The sequence below is a fragment of the Sarcophilus harrisii genome, chromosome 4, assembly GCF_902635505.1.
Source record: "Sarcophilus harrisii chromosome 4, mSarHar1.11, whole genome shotgun sequence".
In the NCBI taxonomy this organism is placed as follows: Eukaryota; Metazoa; Chordata; class Mammalia; order Dasyuromorphia; family Dasyuridae; genus Sarcophilus; species Sarcophilus harrisii.
In genome coordinates, this window is record NC_045429.1 from 463853797 (window position 1) to 463868175 (window position 14379).

At 64.6% G+C, this 14379-nt stretch overlaps 1 protein-coding gene across 1 annotated transcript in view; it reads right to left on the reverse strand.

Moving 5' to 3' along the window:
- Positions 1–12279, reverse strand: part of COL18A1 (collagen type XVIII alpha 1 chain) — an 81224-nt gene extending 68945 nt beyond the window's left edge. The window contains exons 1-2 of the mRNA XM_031968332.1: positions 12030–12279; positions 11801–11924 (exon numbers count right to left, since the gene is read on the reverse strand). Coding sequence (XP_031824192.1) covers positions 11801–11858 — 58 coding nt within the window. The 5' untranslated portion in view covers positions 11859–11924; positions 12030–12279. The remainder of the gene's footprint in view (positions 1–11800; positions 11925–12029) is intronic.
- Between the last annotated feature and the right edge of the window lie 2100 nt (positions 12280–14379).

Genomic DNA, 14379 nt, shown 5'->3' on the forward strand with positions numbered 1-14379 from the left:
CTTCAGGCCTCCAGTGCGGAGGGAGGGAGGGAGGAGGGCAAGAAGGAGGGAGGGAGGGAGGAGGGAGGGTGGGATGAAGGAGGGTGAGAGGGAGGGAGGGAAGAAGGGAGGAGGGCAAGGGGAGGGAGAGAGGGAGGAGGGTGAGAGGCAAGGAAGGAGAGAGGAGGGTGAGAGGGTGAGAGGGAGAGAGGGAGGAGGGAGGGTGAGATGGAGGAGGGTGAGAGGAGGATGAGAGGGAGGGAGGAGGAAGGGAGGAGGGTGAGAGATTGGGAGGGAGGAGGGTGAGAGGAGGGTGAGAGGGAAGGAGGGAGGAGGGTAAGAGGGAGGGGATCCCCCCAGCTCCCTCAGTTTTTACTTCCCCCCCCCCAGTGCTGGAGTGGACAGTCCCTGGGGTGCATGGGTTCCCAGAAGGCTCAGGAGCTGCCCTACCCCCCAGGCCCTGGTCACTCCAGGCTGGACCAGGATCCTCTGCACTTTCTCCTCCGATTCCGGAAAGGGGATGGTTAGAGAGCTTCAGGGGCCCTCCAACGGCAGCCGTGGGCTTGAGGGTGCCCAGGACTGGAAGGCCCGAGGTCCTTTGGGGTCAGATCCTGAGCCGGCCGGGCTGCTGAGCCTCACCAGGCGCTCCAGGGACATTTCCGGGCCGGCGAGCTCAGTTTAAAGCCAGAAATCCTCTCAGTGTCCGAGGGGCTTCAAGTGAGGAAGACCAGAGTGCAAATCTGCTCTCAGACACCTGCTAGCTACCCTGGGCCCGACACTTTCCTCTGCCTCAGTTTCCTCAGCTGTAAAATGGGGATCATAAGAGCATCTACTTCCCAGGGTTCAAGGGCCACATGCAATTTGGTAAAAGCGAAATGGCCAAGGGCCTCCCCGGCCTCCCCTTCCCCTGGGTCGGATCGCTTTCCTGCCCCGGTTCAGTACCGCTTGGGGAGAAGGATTCCCGGGCCCGAGGGGTGGGGGCAACAAGGGGCCCGGCGGGCCGGGGCCGGGACCCGGACACCGGAGCCCAGTGTGAACCCTCCCCTCCCTGCTCCAAACCCCACTTTTTCCCCTGAATCCTGGGGAAACCCAAACCTCCGCGGGGCCAATAGGGGACAGGAGGGGGGGGGGGGGGAGGGGGCTGACGCCCTCCCGGCCAGCCCTGGCCCTGAAGCACCTGCTGCCCAGGAAGGGGGGGGGGAGGGGGGGTGAAGGAGGATGAGAGGGAGAGAGGGAGAAGGGGGAGAGGGAAGGAGGGAGGGAGGAGGGTGAGAGGGGAGGGAGGAGGGGAGGGTGAGGGGAGAGGGAGGGGAGAGGGAAGAGGGAGGGAAGAGGGGAGGGGGAGAGGGAGGAGGAAGGGTGAGATGGAGGAGGGTGAGAGGAGGGGGAACCCCGGGGGACCAAAGCAACACAGGCCCCGCCCTCTCACTCCCGGAGATCTAGGAGAACAAATCTGGCCCCAGCCGGGCCTTGTCCCCATCCCCATCCCCAGTCCCCGTCCCCACCCTGTCCCCGGCCCCTGCCTCCCCCCCCCCTTGCCCCTCCCCCGCCCCGCCCGTCCCCGCCCCCCATCCCCATCCCTCATCCCCAGCCCCGCCCCTGCCCCGCCCCCCCCCATCCCGTCCCCATCCCCCTCATCCCCATCCCCAGTCCATCCCCTTTCCCCCCTTGTCCTCGTTTTCCCCGTTCCCATCCCTTCCCGAGTCCCTTCCGTCCCCTCATCCCCATCCCCAGTCCCCATCCCTGTCCCTCCCCGTCCCCACGCCCCCTGGGGCCCCTCCCCCCCACGTTCCCCCTGGCCACTTTCCCCCACCATTAAGGCTCATCCCCTTGTCCCGCCCCCCCCGGCCCCGGGGGGCCCCTTCCTCCCCTGGGGGTCTCCGAGGCCTGGCTTTAGCCTGGGCAGGAAGGGGGGGGAGGCCGTGGGAAGACCAAAGGGGGGCAGTCCTTTCATTGCGTGTCCCCCGCCCCCTCCCGGGGCCTTGGGGGCCCAAGGCCCAGAGGCCCGGCGAGCCGGGGGGGGAAGGGGGGGGGGGGGGGGAGCACCCCGGGGGGGGGGGAAAAGGCCTTAAACCGACCAGCTCCCAAAGCAGGGAAATTCCCCGGGGGAGAGGGGGGGAGAGATGGGGGAGGGGGAAGGGGGGGAAAGGGAGGGGGAGGGGAGGAGGGCGGAAGAAGGGAGGGAGGGGGGCCGGGGGCCCGGAGCAGGGCGGGGAGGGCCTCCCGAAACCCCAAAGGATCCCAGGGCCTGTGGGGGGAGAGGGGATCAAAGGGGGAAGGGGAAGGGGAGGGAAGGGGGAGGGGGGAAAGGGGGGGGGGGGAGGGGGAAAAGGGTTTGGGAAGGGGGAGAGGGGAGGCCCCCACCCAAGGGAGGCCCCAGGTTTTACCCCAGGCTCATCCAAAGCCCCCCAAGGGGAGGGGCCCAAAAAAAGCCCCCCGGGCCCCGTCCCTGGGGAAAACCCGTCCCCCTCCGGGAAAGGGGCTCCGGCAGAGGCAGGCTTTCTCCCTGCCCCCCTGCAAGGGGGATTGGTTGATGGGGGCCTCAGAATTCTCAGGGAGAGCTTGGAGTAGGGGAGGGGGGGCCGGGGGCGGGGACGGGGGCGCCCCTCGGCATTGCTACCCAGGGGGCGCTCGGTGAGGCCGCCCTGAGCGCCCGGGGTTACTGCACTTTGCATTACTGCCTCACGGGGGACACCACCATGTCTGACCCACTTCGGGAGAGACGGAGGCCCGGCCAGTGAGCCCCGAGGGCTGAATTGACGGGCCCGGCTTCTCCTGGCCGGTTTGTGAGGCATGGATTGGTGGCAGAGGCCTGAGCAGGAAGGCGGCGGGGGAGGCCCGGGAGGAACAGGGGGAGGCCCCGGGCTGAACAAGGGGAGCCAGGAAAGGGACCCCGGCGGATCTATGGGGGGTCACCCGGAACGACATTGAGGTCCCGGGCCGGGACGCCTCCCTGGGCAGCCAGGGAGGCCGAGGTCCCCGAGGGAAGGACTCGGACCAGAAGCACCCTGGGCAGGCAGGTGTGGGCGGCGCAGGCTGGGCCTCCCGGGTGCACCAGGGCCCCAGCCAGAGGCCTGGAAGTCTCCCGCCCGAGCAATGGATTCTCCCGGCCCGGCCACCAGCCACCACCTCCTCCTCCCCCCCTCCCCTCCCTTTTCCTTTTTCCCCTGCCTCCCTTCCTTCCCCTCCCCTTCTTCCCCCTTTCCTTCCCTCCCTCCTCTCTCTCCTTCCTTCTTCCTTCTGCCCCTTTTCCTTCTTCCTTCCTGGGGCAGTGGGGGTTAAGTAACTTGCCGCCCCTCCCCGCCCCCCCTTCCCCCCTCCCCCCGTTGTCCCGCACCAATCTCCAACCGGAAGTGAATCGGTCTCGTATCTTTCACTGAAAACCCCTGGGGACGTTTGCCGGAGGAGGGGAGGGGGGGCTCTCGGCTGGTTCTCTGAATTTGGGGGCTGCACAGAGTGTTCCAAGGTGAGGGACCTGCCGGCACAGAGCTGCCCGCTGCTGACGGAGCTCGCCCCAGAGAACGGCCGGGAGCCCGACCGCCGGCGGCCCAGGGATGGCCCCGATCCCAGGGCAGGGGGACGCCGACGGGGGAGCCCGGAGCCTGGAGCCGGTGTCTTGGAGTAGAGTCAAAGAGCAAACACACACACAAAATTATTAATGAATAAATAAATAAATAACAAAAAAGAGCGAGCCCACTCTGGGGACCTGATGATTGGAAACCAAGGAAGAAGAGGCCAAACTGGCCAAGGGCAACGCGGGTCCCCTCTGGGGGGCTGCTGCCACCCCCCCCCCCAGGCCGGGATTCCCTTTAAGGCAGGGTGGATTCGGCCAAAAGATAAAGGTCCAGACGAAGGAAACCTCAGCCTCCCACAGACCAAGGCTGCAAAAGCCAGACGGAGGCCAGAAGGGAGGCTCGGCCAGAGGAACACGGGGTGGGAAGCAGTCGGGGGCCGGGGAGCTCTGCAATCCCAAATGAGCCTCCAGAGCCAGCCTATTTCTTGCCCCCCCCAATAACCTTCCCCCTCCCTGTGGGGCTGGAGATCCACAATTCTGATCACAGTACTTTCCAAAGGGCCGCTCCCAGAGGCATTTTAGCGTGGAAGGTTTATAGCTGGAGTCAGCCTGGGGGGTCCTGGGCACAGAATGCTGATAGCAGGGAGGGGAGAGGGGGTGGGGGCCATCCTGACCTCCCCAGCCCCGTTAGAACAGGAGCTCAGTCCCTCAGAGTCATTAGCAGGTGCCTGTGATGACATTCACCTCCTCCACAAAGCCACATGCACGGCCCCTCGGCGTCCGGCCCGCAGGGCTACTCTACCCGACCTCGGAAGGCTTCCTGTGGTCTCAGAGACGGCTCGGGCCACTTTTCCCTCACCTGGAGGTGCTGGACGATTGGCTGAGCTGCCATCAAGGGTCTGGAGAGCCAGGTGAGCCACTGCTTACTGGGGATCAAGAACATCTGACTGGGGCATGATGGGAAACTCCAAGTCTAGCTCCAATGGGGCCGTGGCATCCTCACCTCCCATCACTGCTCAGGGGCCAGGAAAAAACAGATCACATCCGGCTCCCCAGGCCCTGACGGAGTGACCGGGTGCGGCAGCCGGGGGTCGGGGTCTGGCTCCCCAGGTCCAGCTCCCCAGGTCCGGCTCCCCAGGTCTGGCTCCCCGGGCCCTGATGGAGTGACCGGGTGCAGCAGCCGGGGGTCGGGGTCTGGCTCCCTAGGCCCCCCTCCCACACCTTCCTTCCTGTGAGCTGATGAAAGGGAGGCAGCAGGAGGCAGCTTGGGAGCCCTCTGTACTGGTCCAACTGAAGGTGGGCCCGAGGGCAGGGGAACCACCCAGAGGGAGCAGAAGCTCCCAGGAAGGCGTCCTTAGCATTGGCTCCCACGGCCCCAGCACAGCCCCTGGCACCTGGGGGAGCCTGGCAGCCGAACATTGCTCACTGCTCGATGACGGCGCTCCATGGGCTAGGCTCGGGCATCTGATTCAGCTTGGGGGAGGGGAGGAGAGGGGGAGCCGGCACAGGATCCCGGGGATAGCGCCTGGTTCCTTCCCAGCTCTCAAGCCCGTACCTGCAGGCGAAGCTCCGCACCCACCAGGCCCGGCTCAGCTGCAGAGCCCAGGAGCTGATTTCCCGGGTTATCTAGAAGGAATATCAGCTGGGGGTGGGGGGGCTGCCGCAGCTCGGGCACCAACAAAAAAAATTCCACTCCTGCCAAGAGCCACCGCGTCCCACCTCCCAGGGACCAGGGGAGCACCCTCCCCGGGGCTCGGCACGTGCGGACCGGGCTTTGCCACTGGAACCAGGATGGCTCCTGGGAGCCGACATTCTCGGGGCCCAGAGCAGCAGGAGGGGAAGGGATGAATCCAGCTTGCCTGGGGCACCAGGCGCTTCCAGAGGAGTTCCGGGCCGCCCCTGGCACACAGTGGGCCCTGAACGACCGACTGATCTGACTGAGTGGCTGGAAATCAGGCCCCTGAGCTGCCGCTCCTGGACAGCATCACTGCCACCCCCGCGGGGCCAGAGAGCCCCCCTAAGGCTGCCCATCGGCTCCTCTGTCGGGCTGTCGCTCTCCAAGAGACACTCCCCCCCAAGGTCTGCTCCTTGTCAAGGTGGCCAGAGTCCAGCCCCCCAGGGCCTCCCATGAGGCCCCCTGACCTCTGCACAGCGGGGAGAGACCTCCCTGCTGCTCTCAAGAGAGGAGGGAGGGGAGAGTAAAAGGGAGAGGGGCAGAGTGACCGTTCGGCCCGGCCCACCCAGCCTCTCAGGCCGGCCCCGGGGGGCTCTCGGGGGCCCTGCTTTCAGGATCTCGGGATCCAACACCCAGCTCAGCCCCCAGGGGCACCTCCTCCCTCGGCCTTCCCAGGTGCTGACAGCCAGAGGAGCCGGCCTGCAAGGACATGCTCAGAGGCCTGGGCAGGCCTTCCTTCCCGGGGGATGGGAAGGAATGTGGCCCCTTCCCCCACTGTCTGAGTATTAGCCAGGCTCAAATCAAGGGGGGTTAGAGAGACAGACAGAAAGGGACAGGGACAGAGAGAGACAGAGGGAGAGACAGGAGAGACAGAGAGATAGAGAGACACAGAGAGACAGAGACAGAGGGAGAGACAGGAGAGAGACCTAGAAGAAGAGAGACAGAAAGAGACAGAGATAGAGAGACAGAAAGAGAGGGAGAGAAACAGAGGGAGACAGACAGAGGGAGAGAAACAGACAGAGACAGAGGGAGAGACAGGAGAGAGACCTAGAAGAAGAGAAACAGAAAGAGACAGAGAGATAGACAGACAGAAACAGAGGGAGAGAAACAGAGGGAGGCAGACAGAGGGAGAGTAAGAGAGACAGAGAGACAGAGACAGAGGGAGCGACAGGAGAGAGACATAGGAGAGAGACAGAAAGAGACAGAGAGCAAGACAGAAAAATGTCACTGGGCCTCCTCTATTCCCGGGCCTCTTCCAGGCCAGCCCAGGGCCCAAAGGGAGTTTATGCAGCCTTCTGGTTAGCCCAGTGAGCCCGGCCGGGGTATTAAGCTTGTCTCACACCAAGATGGAAAGGGATGAGGGTCTGGGGAAATGGAGGAGGACTTCCCTTTTCTAAGGATTTTGTGGCTCTCCAACAGGAAAAGCCGGCTCCCAGGCTCAACATCCCTCGTACCCAGGTTGTAGGATTTCATCAAGATGGAAGCATTTTCCCCGAGTCCCCAGGGTCACTAAATGTTGTAACTGGTGTAGACTCAGTAAACATTAAGCACCTACTGTGTGCCGGGGTACTGTGCTAAGCCCTGGGGATGCAAAGAAAGACAAAAGATGATCCCCGTCCTCAAAGAGCTCCCGCTCTAATGGGAGAAACCCCCGGCAAAAGGCTGTGGACAACCGAGCCCCGGCCGAGATAAATCAGAGCGGCCCCCAGAGGAGCCCGACCCGGCGGAGAGGGAGGGGCGGCCTCCCTGGGGAAGCCAGAATTTTAGCTGGGACTGGAATACTCCAGGACACAGGACACTCAGAAGCCAAAGTTGCAAGCCCAGGTCTTGGAATCCCCCGAAGGGCCTGGGCAGACGTCGGGCGAGAGGCACCTGAAATAGTCTGGGGGAAGTTTTGGGGGAGGGGGCAAAGAGCCGGGGCCGTTCTTCAACGGAAGCAGGTTTGGCGAGGGCAGCTGGGATGCATTTTTCCCAGGACACTCAGCAGCATTCATCTCAAGAGAGCAGATGGAAAACCCTCCCAGAAGCTCAGAGCTGAGGAACCCTCCTTCATACAGTCTGATCTCCAGCTGCACAAGGATCTCTCTAAAGGCGATTCCTCAAGGATTAGTCAGCAGCCTCCGCCAGCAGGCCTCAGGGGATCCATTTCACCTTGGCTGAGCTCCCCAGGGCCAAACCCGAGCCCTTCTCTGGGACTTCCAGCCATAGCTGCTAGTTCTGCCTTCTGGGGTCCAGCAGAATAGAACAACCCGCCCTCAGATACCTGGATCCCCCTCTGACACCCCCTGCCCTTGCCCAGCCTTCCAGCTGAGCCGCCCCAGGTCCTGGGACAGATCCCCGCCGGGGCCGACCTCCTCCAGACACTCCTGCTACAATCGATCCATACACGGCTGGGCCTCTGCCTCCCAGAATGGGACCCACTGAACAAACACATTGAGCAACTGGGGCAGACAAAGCCGGGCTCTGGGCCTGGGAAAGGCAACCCCCCCCCCCCCCCAGCCCCACACATTTAGAATCTTCCAAGAAAATCTCTTCCAGAGGCAGGACAGAGGCTGCCCTACACTGGAAAAGAGGCTTCCTCACAGGGTGTCGCCTGGACCAGAGATACCCCAGGGACCAGGGACACCACGGGCCCAGCGGGCCGTGACCGAGGGAGCTCGGGCAGCGCGTCCCCCACCAAGTTATAGATTCGGGCTGGTGTGCACATGTGCTCGGGGCTGTGGCCAAGGTCAGAACCCAGGGCCTACACTTTCGGTGAAATGCGACTTCTAGGTTTCTACAACATAGCGCCGAAAAAGAAATCGAGTATTTCAAGCAGAGAAAGCTGGGCTCAGAAAAACATGTTTTGCTGAAATTCAAGACTATTTTAACAGGCAGGGTTCAAGGATGTGTGACATTTGAAGAGTTTGGGCCAGATGTCGTGGCTCTGGCTGAACATGATCTCCCACTGGCCCCCACTGGCCCCCTTCATAACGTGGAAGTACAATAAGCTCTGTGGAACCCATTCCCCATTAGCCCCCCATTGACCCCCCCATTGACCCAGCCTAGAGCCCGGAACCCAGAGCCCAGGTCCTAGAACCTAGAACCCCTCCATGGGTGCACCCAGCATGAAATGACTGAAGTCCAGCCAGCAGGGATGGAGGCAGCACAACTGGCCTCCCCATCTCTCATTCTGAGGTCCTTTGCCTTCTACCCCCATTTATGTGCTTTACATTGAGTTCAGCTAACCCTACCCATGTGACCTGGCTGAGCCGCAGTTTCCTCACCTGTGAGATAAGAGTTTGCCCAGCAGGGCCCCTCAGAGACCCAGAGTCCTCCCCTCCAACTCTCCCCCACCCCGACTCTGCCCCAGGATGCGGGCATCCTGCTGTGTGCCCCCTTTCCCCGGGGCCCTCCGTGACCGTGTCCTCCCCAGAGCTCTCACACGCGACCTTTAGCAGCGTCCTCCCCCTCGGCCTGCGCCGCACAGCCCTCTGCTTTGGGGTATCAGCTCTTCCTCCTGCCTTGGCAGCCCCCCAGGGCCCGGGGCCTCAAGCACCATGGACACAGGGCTAGCAGAAGCTCCTCAGAATCCTGTTGGAAGTTGGTGTGTGGGTAGTGTGGAGGGATGAGGCATCGGGCCGGGAAATACAGGCCTGGGGGGGGGCTGGTTCTGCCCCTCCTTAACTGTGTGACCCCAGGAATGACAATGAGGCTCCCAGGTGAGACCCTCGGGCTTCCCCGTCAGACAGAGCATCGGACTCCCAGAGGCCTCCCAAGATACACAAGGCACTTCTAGCAGAACGCTGGAAAACAGGGAGGAGGGGAGGGCAAAGGGTGGACAAAGTCCCGGGTCCGAGTGGTTTCTGGAGGGGAGGATTCCTCCTTTAAGGCTACGGTGCCCCACAAGAGGAGAGGGTGGGAACCGGGCCAGCACCGTTCTCCCAAGATGGCAGACAGAGAGCAGGTACCGAGACTGGGCCTTCCTCGCCAAGCCAGCCCGGACCGGCCAAAATGGCCACCAGCCAGCCAGACCCTGCCCGGAAAGGGACCCACTCTTTTCCAGTTGCGGATCTGCTTATGCCGCTGCCTCAGTGAACATGGGTGGGGAAGGCTTAGTAAGGAGGGAGGAGCTGATTACGGCGCCCCTCCTGAGCCCTCTGTCCCCGAGGTGGGCCGCTGAGCCGAGGCTTCGACCTCCATCGGGGCTCTTTGCCAGGCTGGCTTTGGAGGGTGGCACACAGAGCTGGCCCAATGCCAACCTCACCCTGCCCCACTTGCTTCCAACAAGCAGAAACCCATGGAAGAGGCTGGGGGGCGTCTGCCCGGCTCTGCCCCCCACTCCTGCCCATGGCCGGGGCCGGGGGTCGTCTGCCAGTCTCTGCCCCCCATTCCCACTCCTGGCCAGGGCTCCCCGCTCTAGAGGGGCTCCCACCATCACACATGGCTCCACACTGTCAGAGAACACTCATCCTAACGACCGGGCTTTGCTCTCCTGTCGGGACCGGCCCTGGTGGCCCTATCCCGGCCAGCCGGGCCGGGCATCTCTGCCACGTGCAGCCCCAACCTGGAGGGAGGAGGGGACAAAGGCTTCTCCAAGGCTTCCCCGGACAGGAATCTGTGTCAAGGAGACTGGTCCCTGACTTACATCAACTCTGCCCTTGGCACCCGGCCACCAAACTCTCCAGTGTGTGAATGCCAGGGCCAGCTGGGCCTTCGCAGCCCTGGGGAGTTCCTCAGGCTCCCACCCGGCCCATTGATGATGCCGAGGCTTTGAGGAGGCCCGAGATTTTCTTGAACTTGGCAGTGGAGCCAGGGCCAGTGGGCAAATTGGCGTTCCTTCGGGCTGCGAGCTTCCCACTTCCTACCGCCTCAGTGCCCATCCCTCACACTCACTCCCACGCCTGCACATACATGCAGGAGCTCCTGCACACACGTGTACACGAGCTCCCAACACCTGAAGACAGACAGGGGAGTTTCCTGGAATTCCATGGCCCTGCCCCATGACCGCGGGTCCCAAAGGCCACTGGGTAACGGAGGCAGAAAAGAGGCTCTCTGACCAGCCCAGGGACCAGGGTCTCCATTTCCCTCTGACAGGGTTAAAGCTCCTGCAGACCACCCTGGGTCTGGCAGTGCCAGCAGCTGCAAAGGGCTCATAGCAAAGGCGTGGAAGCCTAAGGTAGTGGCTGGGCCCTTCCTCGGTGGCAGCTGCCCCCAGCCCCAGCTGCTGGCACAAACAGCTGGTTCCTGGAACAAGGACACCCCCCCCCCAGCATTCCCTCATGGGAGCAAATGGAAAGCGAGGCCGCCAGGGACAAGGGAGGCCGGTGGGGACAAGGGAGGCCGGCGGGGACAAGGGAGGTTGACAGGCTGAAGAGCCACAGGCCCTGCCCCCAGCCACTGACCACCAGGGAAGGAACACTTTGTCAAGCAGCCATTGTCCCACTAAATGCCTATTTCTGGTCCCCTTCCTCCTGCAGGTTGGTCCGCTCAGGCTGGACCCCGGAGGGGCCAATAAAGGTCCGCCACAAAGGCTTTCGGGGCCGCCGCCTCCCACCCGAGCTCCCGTTGTCCTTAATACAGTCTGCTGCATTCCTGCCTTCCCCAGTCATCAGTCAGGGTAGGGGGAGGTGCTGGGCCGTGGCCCCACGGGGCCTGGGAGGGAAGGGCTCCCGGGGGAGGGGGGAGGCGGGGGAGGTTCTGTGCACCAGAGGAGAGAAATGCGGAGTCCTCCTCTCGGAGACAACCCCCCCCCAAGAAAAGTTTAAGAGCCCGTTAAAGTTGAGGAGCGAGCCGGGCTCCCAGGAAGGCCCCCTAGTTCCAGTAGCCGCTAAACCCAGGAGCAAAATGCCGAGAGGGAAGAACCGAGGAGGGATGGGGAAGTAGAGGCAGGCCATGGAAGGAGCTGGCCCGAGGACGAGGGGGGCAAGGGGGGCAAGGGGGACGGGGAGCCGCCCTCCAGCCCTCTACACCATTGCAAAGACGAAGGTGTGTCCCTCCTTTGAAGAGGGAGGGGAGGAGGGGGCCGCAAGCAGGAGCCGGCGGGGAGCCGCCACAGCCCGCCTCGCCTTCCCTCCGCACAGCGCTCTGTGCCCTTCTCCTGTCCCCAGCCATGCCGGGCAGTGCCCCACTCCTCCGCCTCCCTCCAGCCCGGGCTGCCCCGGCACTTGGGCTTCGCCCGTCCGAGCGGCCGCCTCCGCCCCCAGCAGCGGGGGCCCTCAGCGCCGCCTCCTCGCGGCCAAGTCGGGCGCAAGTGGGCGCAGAGCAGGAGGAGCCGAGGCCAAGAGCGGGGCCGACCGGGCCGGTGGGGGCGGGCCGAGGCAGCGCAGGAGTGCCGGGGTGCACGGACTCGGAGTCCGAGCGCTGGGGGGGTTACAAGGACAAGTTCCGAGCCGGAGTGCTGGGGAGGGGGAGGTACCAGCACGGACTCGGAGTCGGAGCGCTGGGGGGGTTACAAGGACAAGTTCCGAGCCGGAGTACTGGGTGGGGGTTACAAGCTCGGGTTCGGAGTCCGAGCGCTGGGGGGGTTACAAGCACGAGTTCCGAGCCGGAATGCTGGGAGGGGGGGTCCGTAATCAGGGGTGCGGCGAGTGGATGCGGGCTCGAGCGAGGGCCCTCGGACACCTCCCCGCCTCGCGCGCGCGCGTCCTTACCTGGCTCCGTGGCGGCCAAGGAGGCGGCGAGCAGCGCCAAGACTGGCAGGAGGGGCATCCTGGGCAGCGGCGGCGGGGCCGGCTCCGGCTCCGGCTCCGGCTCCCGCTCCGGCTCAGAGGGCACCTGCGGGGACCAAGGAGATGATAAGCGGGGACCGAGCAGGCAGAGGGACCCCGGTGTCCTTCGCCCCAGCCCGATGCGGCCCCGATGGGCTCGCGGGCTCCCTACCTGCGGGGCTGCGCGGAGGCGGCCGAGCCGGGACGCGCGGGGAAGGGACGCGCGGGGCCAGCAGCAGCCCGGGCCAAGAGAGCCGGCTGAGAGGGAGCCGGAGCCAGAGCCCGCGAGGGAGGGAGGGAGGGGCCAAGGGTCGGGGCGGGGCCTACGGCTTCCAACACCGCCTCCGGGCCTTCCGCCCCGCCTCCTCGGCCCCTCAGGCCGGGGGCCGAGGGGTCGGGGGATGGGGTTCAGGGGCCGAAGAAGCTGCTCCCCCGGGTCCTAGCGCTCCACTCCCACCTGCGGTCAGGGGCAGGGACTGCGAGTGGAAGCGGGAAGGGCAGAAAGAAGGGAGGAGGCACTCGGGGCTCTCCCCGACCCGTCCCCCTCCACCTGAGCCCCCACCGCTCGCCCGACGGCCCTGGCGCGGCCCACGTGGGTGACAATCTCCCTTTGAGGGAAACTGAGGAGTGGATGGGGAGAGGGCACGGAGGGGGGGCGCTCTGCCCCTCCGAGCCTCAGCGGCCCCCTCACCTGGCTTCGGGCCCCTCCCAGACTAGCCCACCCCGGGGCTGCTGGGGCCGGAGGAATGACCAAGCTCCGCCCCCCGGGCTGGGGCAGGCACCCCGCCCCCCTCCTTCTGGGACAGCTCCCTGCCCGGGCAGGCGGGGCAGGGCAGGACAGTGGGGGGGGACCGAAGCCAGCCCCGCGGGCATCCGGAGATGGGAAGGGGTTCTCCTTCTTTGTCCCTGCTTTTGAACTGGAGGAAGTGGGAGCTGGGAGAGCAGCGCTCTAGGCCTCTGGGGATTAATGGGGGGCGGGAGAGGGGAGGGGGCACGCCCGATCGAGGAGAGAAGAAAGTGCTGCCCCGGGACCCTCCCCTGGGAGCCCCCCCTTCTCTCCCAGCCAGTGACTAGGGCCTAGCGAGCCACCTGAGCCTAGCCCCCCAGTGGGCCCCCTCCCCTCTACTCCTAGGCCCATCCCCTTGGAAACAAGCTTCTGCCTCCCCTCCCCCTCCATACAGAAATCCACCCGCCCCAAAGGCGACCCGGGGCTTCTCCCACAATCCCTTCTCTCTCAAGGAGCTGGAAGGGCCCTGGGAGGCCCCGACCCCTCATTTTACAGATAAGCAAACTAAAGCCAGAGAGGGGGCTGGAATCCCCGGATCCCCGGATGGGCCAGCCTGCAGAGCCGGGAGGGGGGGAGGGAGGAGCAGAGGCAGACAAGGAAGGAGAGGGGGTGGGGGCCGGGAAAGGGCCTCCAGAGGCCATTTTGTCCGAGCCCCTCAGAGGCTCCATCCTCGCCCTCTGCCTGGGATTTCCAGTGTGCCCTCGGTCCCACATCTTCCCCAACACCTGCCGCTCAAGCCCAGGAGGTCCCCTCTGAGCTGGTTACACCTGCCCGCCTAGCACAGCTCTTCCACAATTAGCTCCTCCTGTGACCTTCCGTGCTTGAGGCTCCCGCCACCCCATGAGCCTCAGGACTCAGCCCCTACCCGAGGAGGGGGAGCCACTGGGCCTCCAGGTGAAACTTGCCAAGGAACCTCCCTCCTCAGGGGCCCCCCTCCTCAGGGGGCTCCCTCTTCAGGGGCCTCCCTCCTCCGGGGCCTCCCTCCTCTGGGGGCTCCCTCCTCCGGGGCTCCCTCCTCTGGGGGCCTCCCTTTCAGTCTCTGAACAAAGTGGGAGCCCTGGGAGCCGGGGAGCAGGGTCACCACCGCCCAAGTGGACAAGTCAGCCGCAGGCTTTCATTAAGCTAAGACCCTGTGCCTAGAGTGGGGGACACGGCCCTTCCGGAGCTCTGAGGCCCCGGGGGGGGGGCACAGGCCAGAGGGGGCCAGGATAAGTGGGCGCCTGCGGCAGAAGAAGCAGCCTTGAGAGGGCAAAAATGCCATCTGGGCTGAGAAGGCAGCCAGGGACCCAGGCGGCCCAGGAGTCCATCCCAGAGCAGATCAATCAGTGAGATGCAAGACTGCAACGCTGGGAAGGAGCCAGAGTGGGAAAAGCTTTGGAAGGGGCCGCTGGCCCAGGTGAGGCGCCAGGGGGCACCATCATGCACAGGGAGGGCCAGAGATGGGAAGCCTGGACTTCCCTAGTTCAAACCTCCCCTCAGACAGTTACAGGCTGGAGATCCTGTTTGTCACAGTAATCTGTGAAATGGGCAGGACAAGGCAGGCCGGCATCTCTGCCAAGAGAGACGGGGTCACAGTTGGCCGTGACTGAACGCCAGCAGGGAGACCCGGCCTCAGCCCTTAGCCCGAGCCGGAGGTTCCCCAGTCCGTCCTCACCTAAGGAGGCAGATTAACACGGGGGGGGGGGGGGGGGTGTAAGCATCCCCACTGCTGGTGGCGTGGTCTTAAAGGATGGCA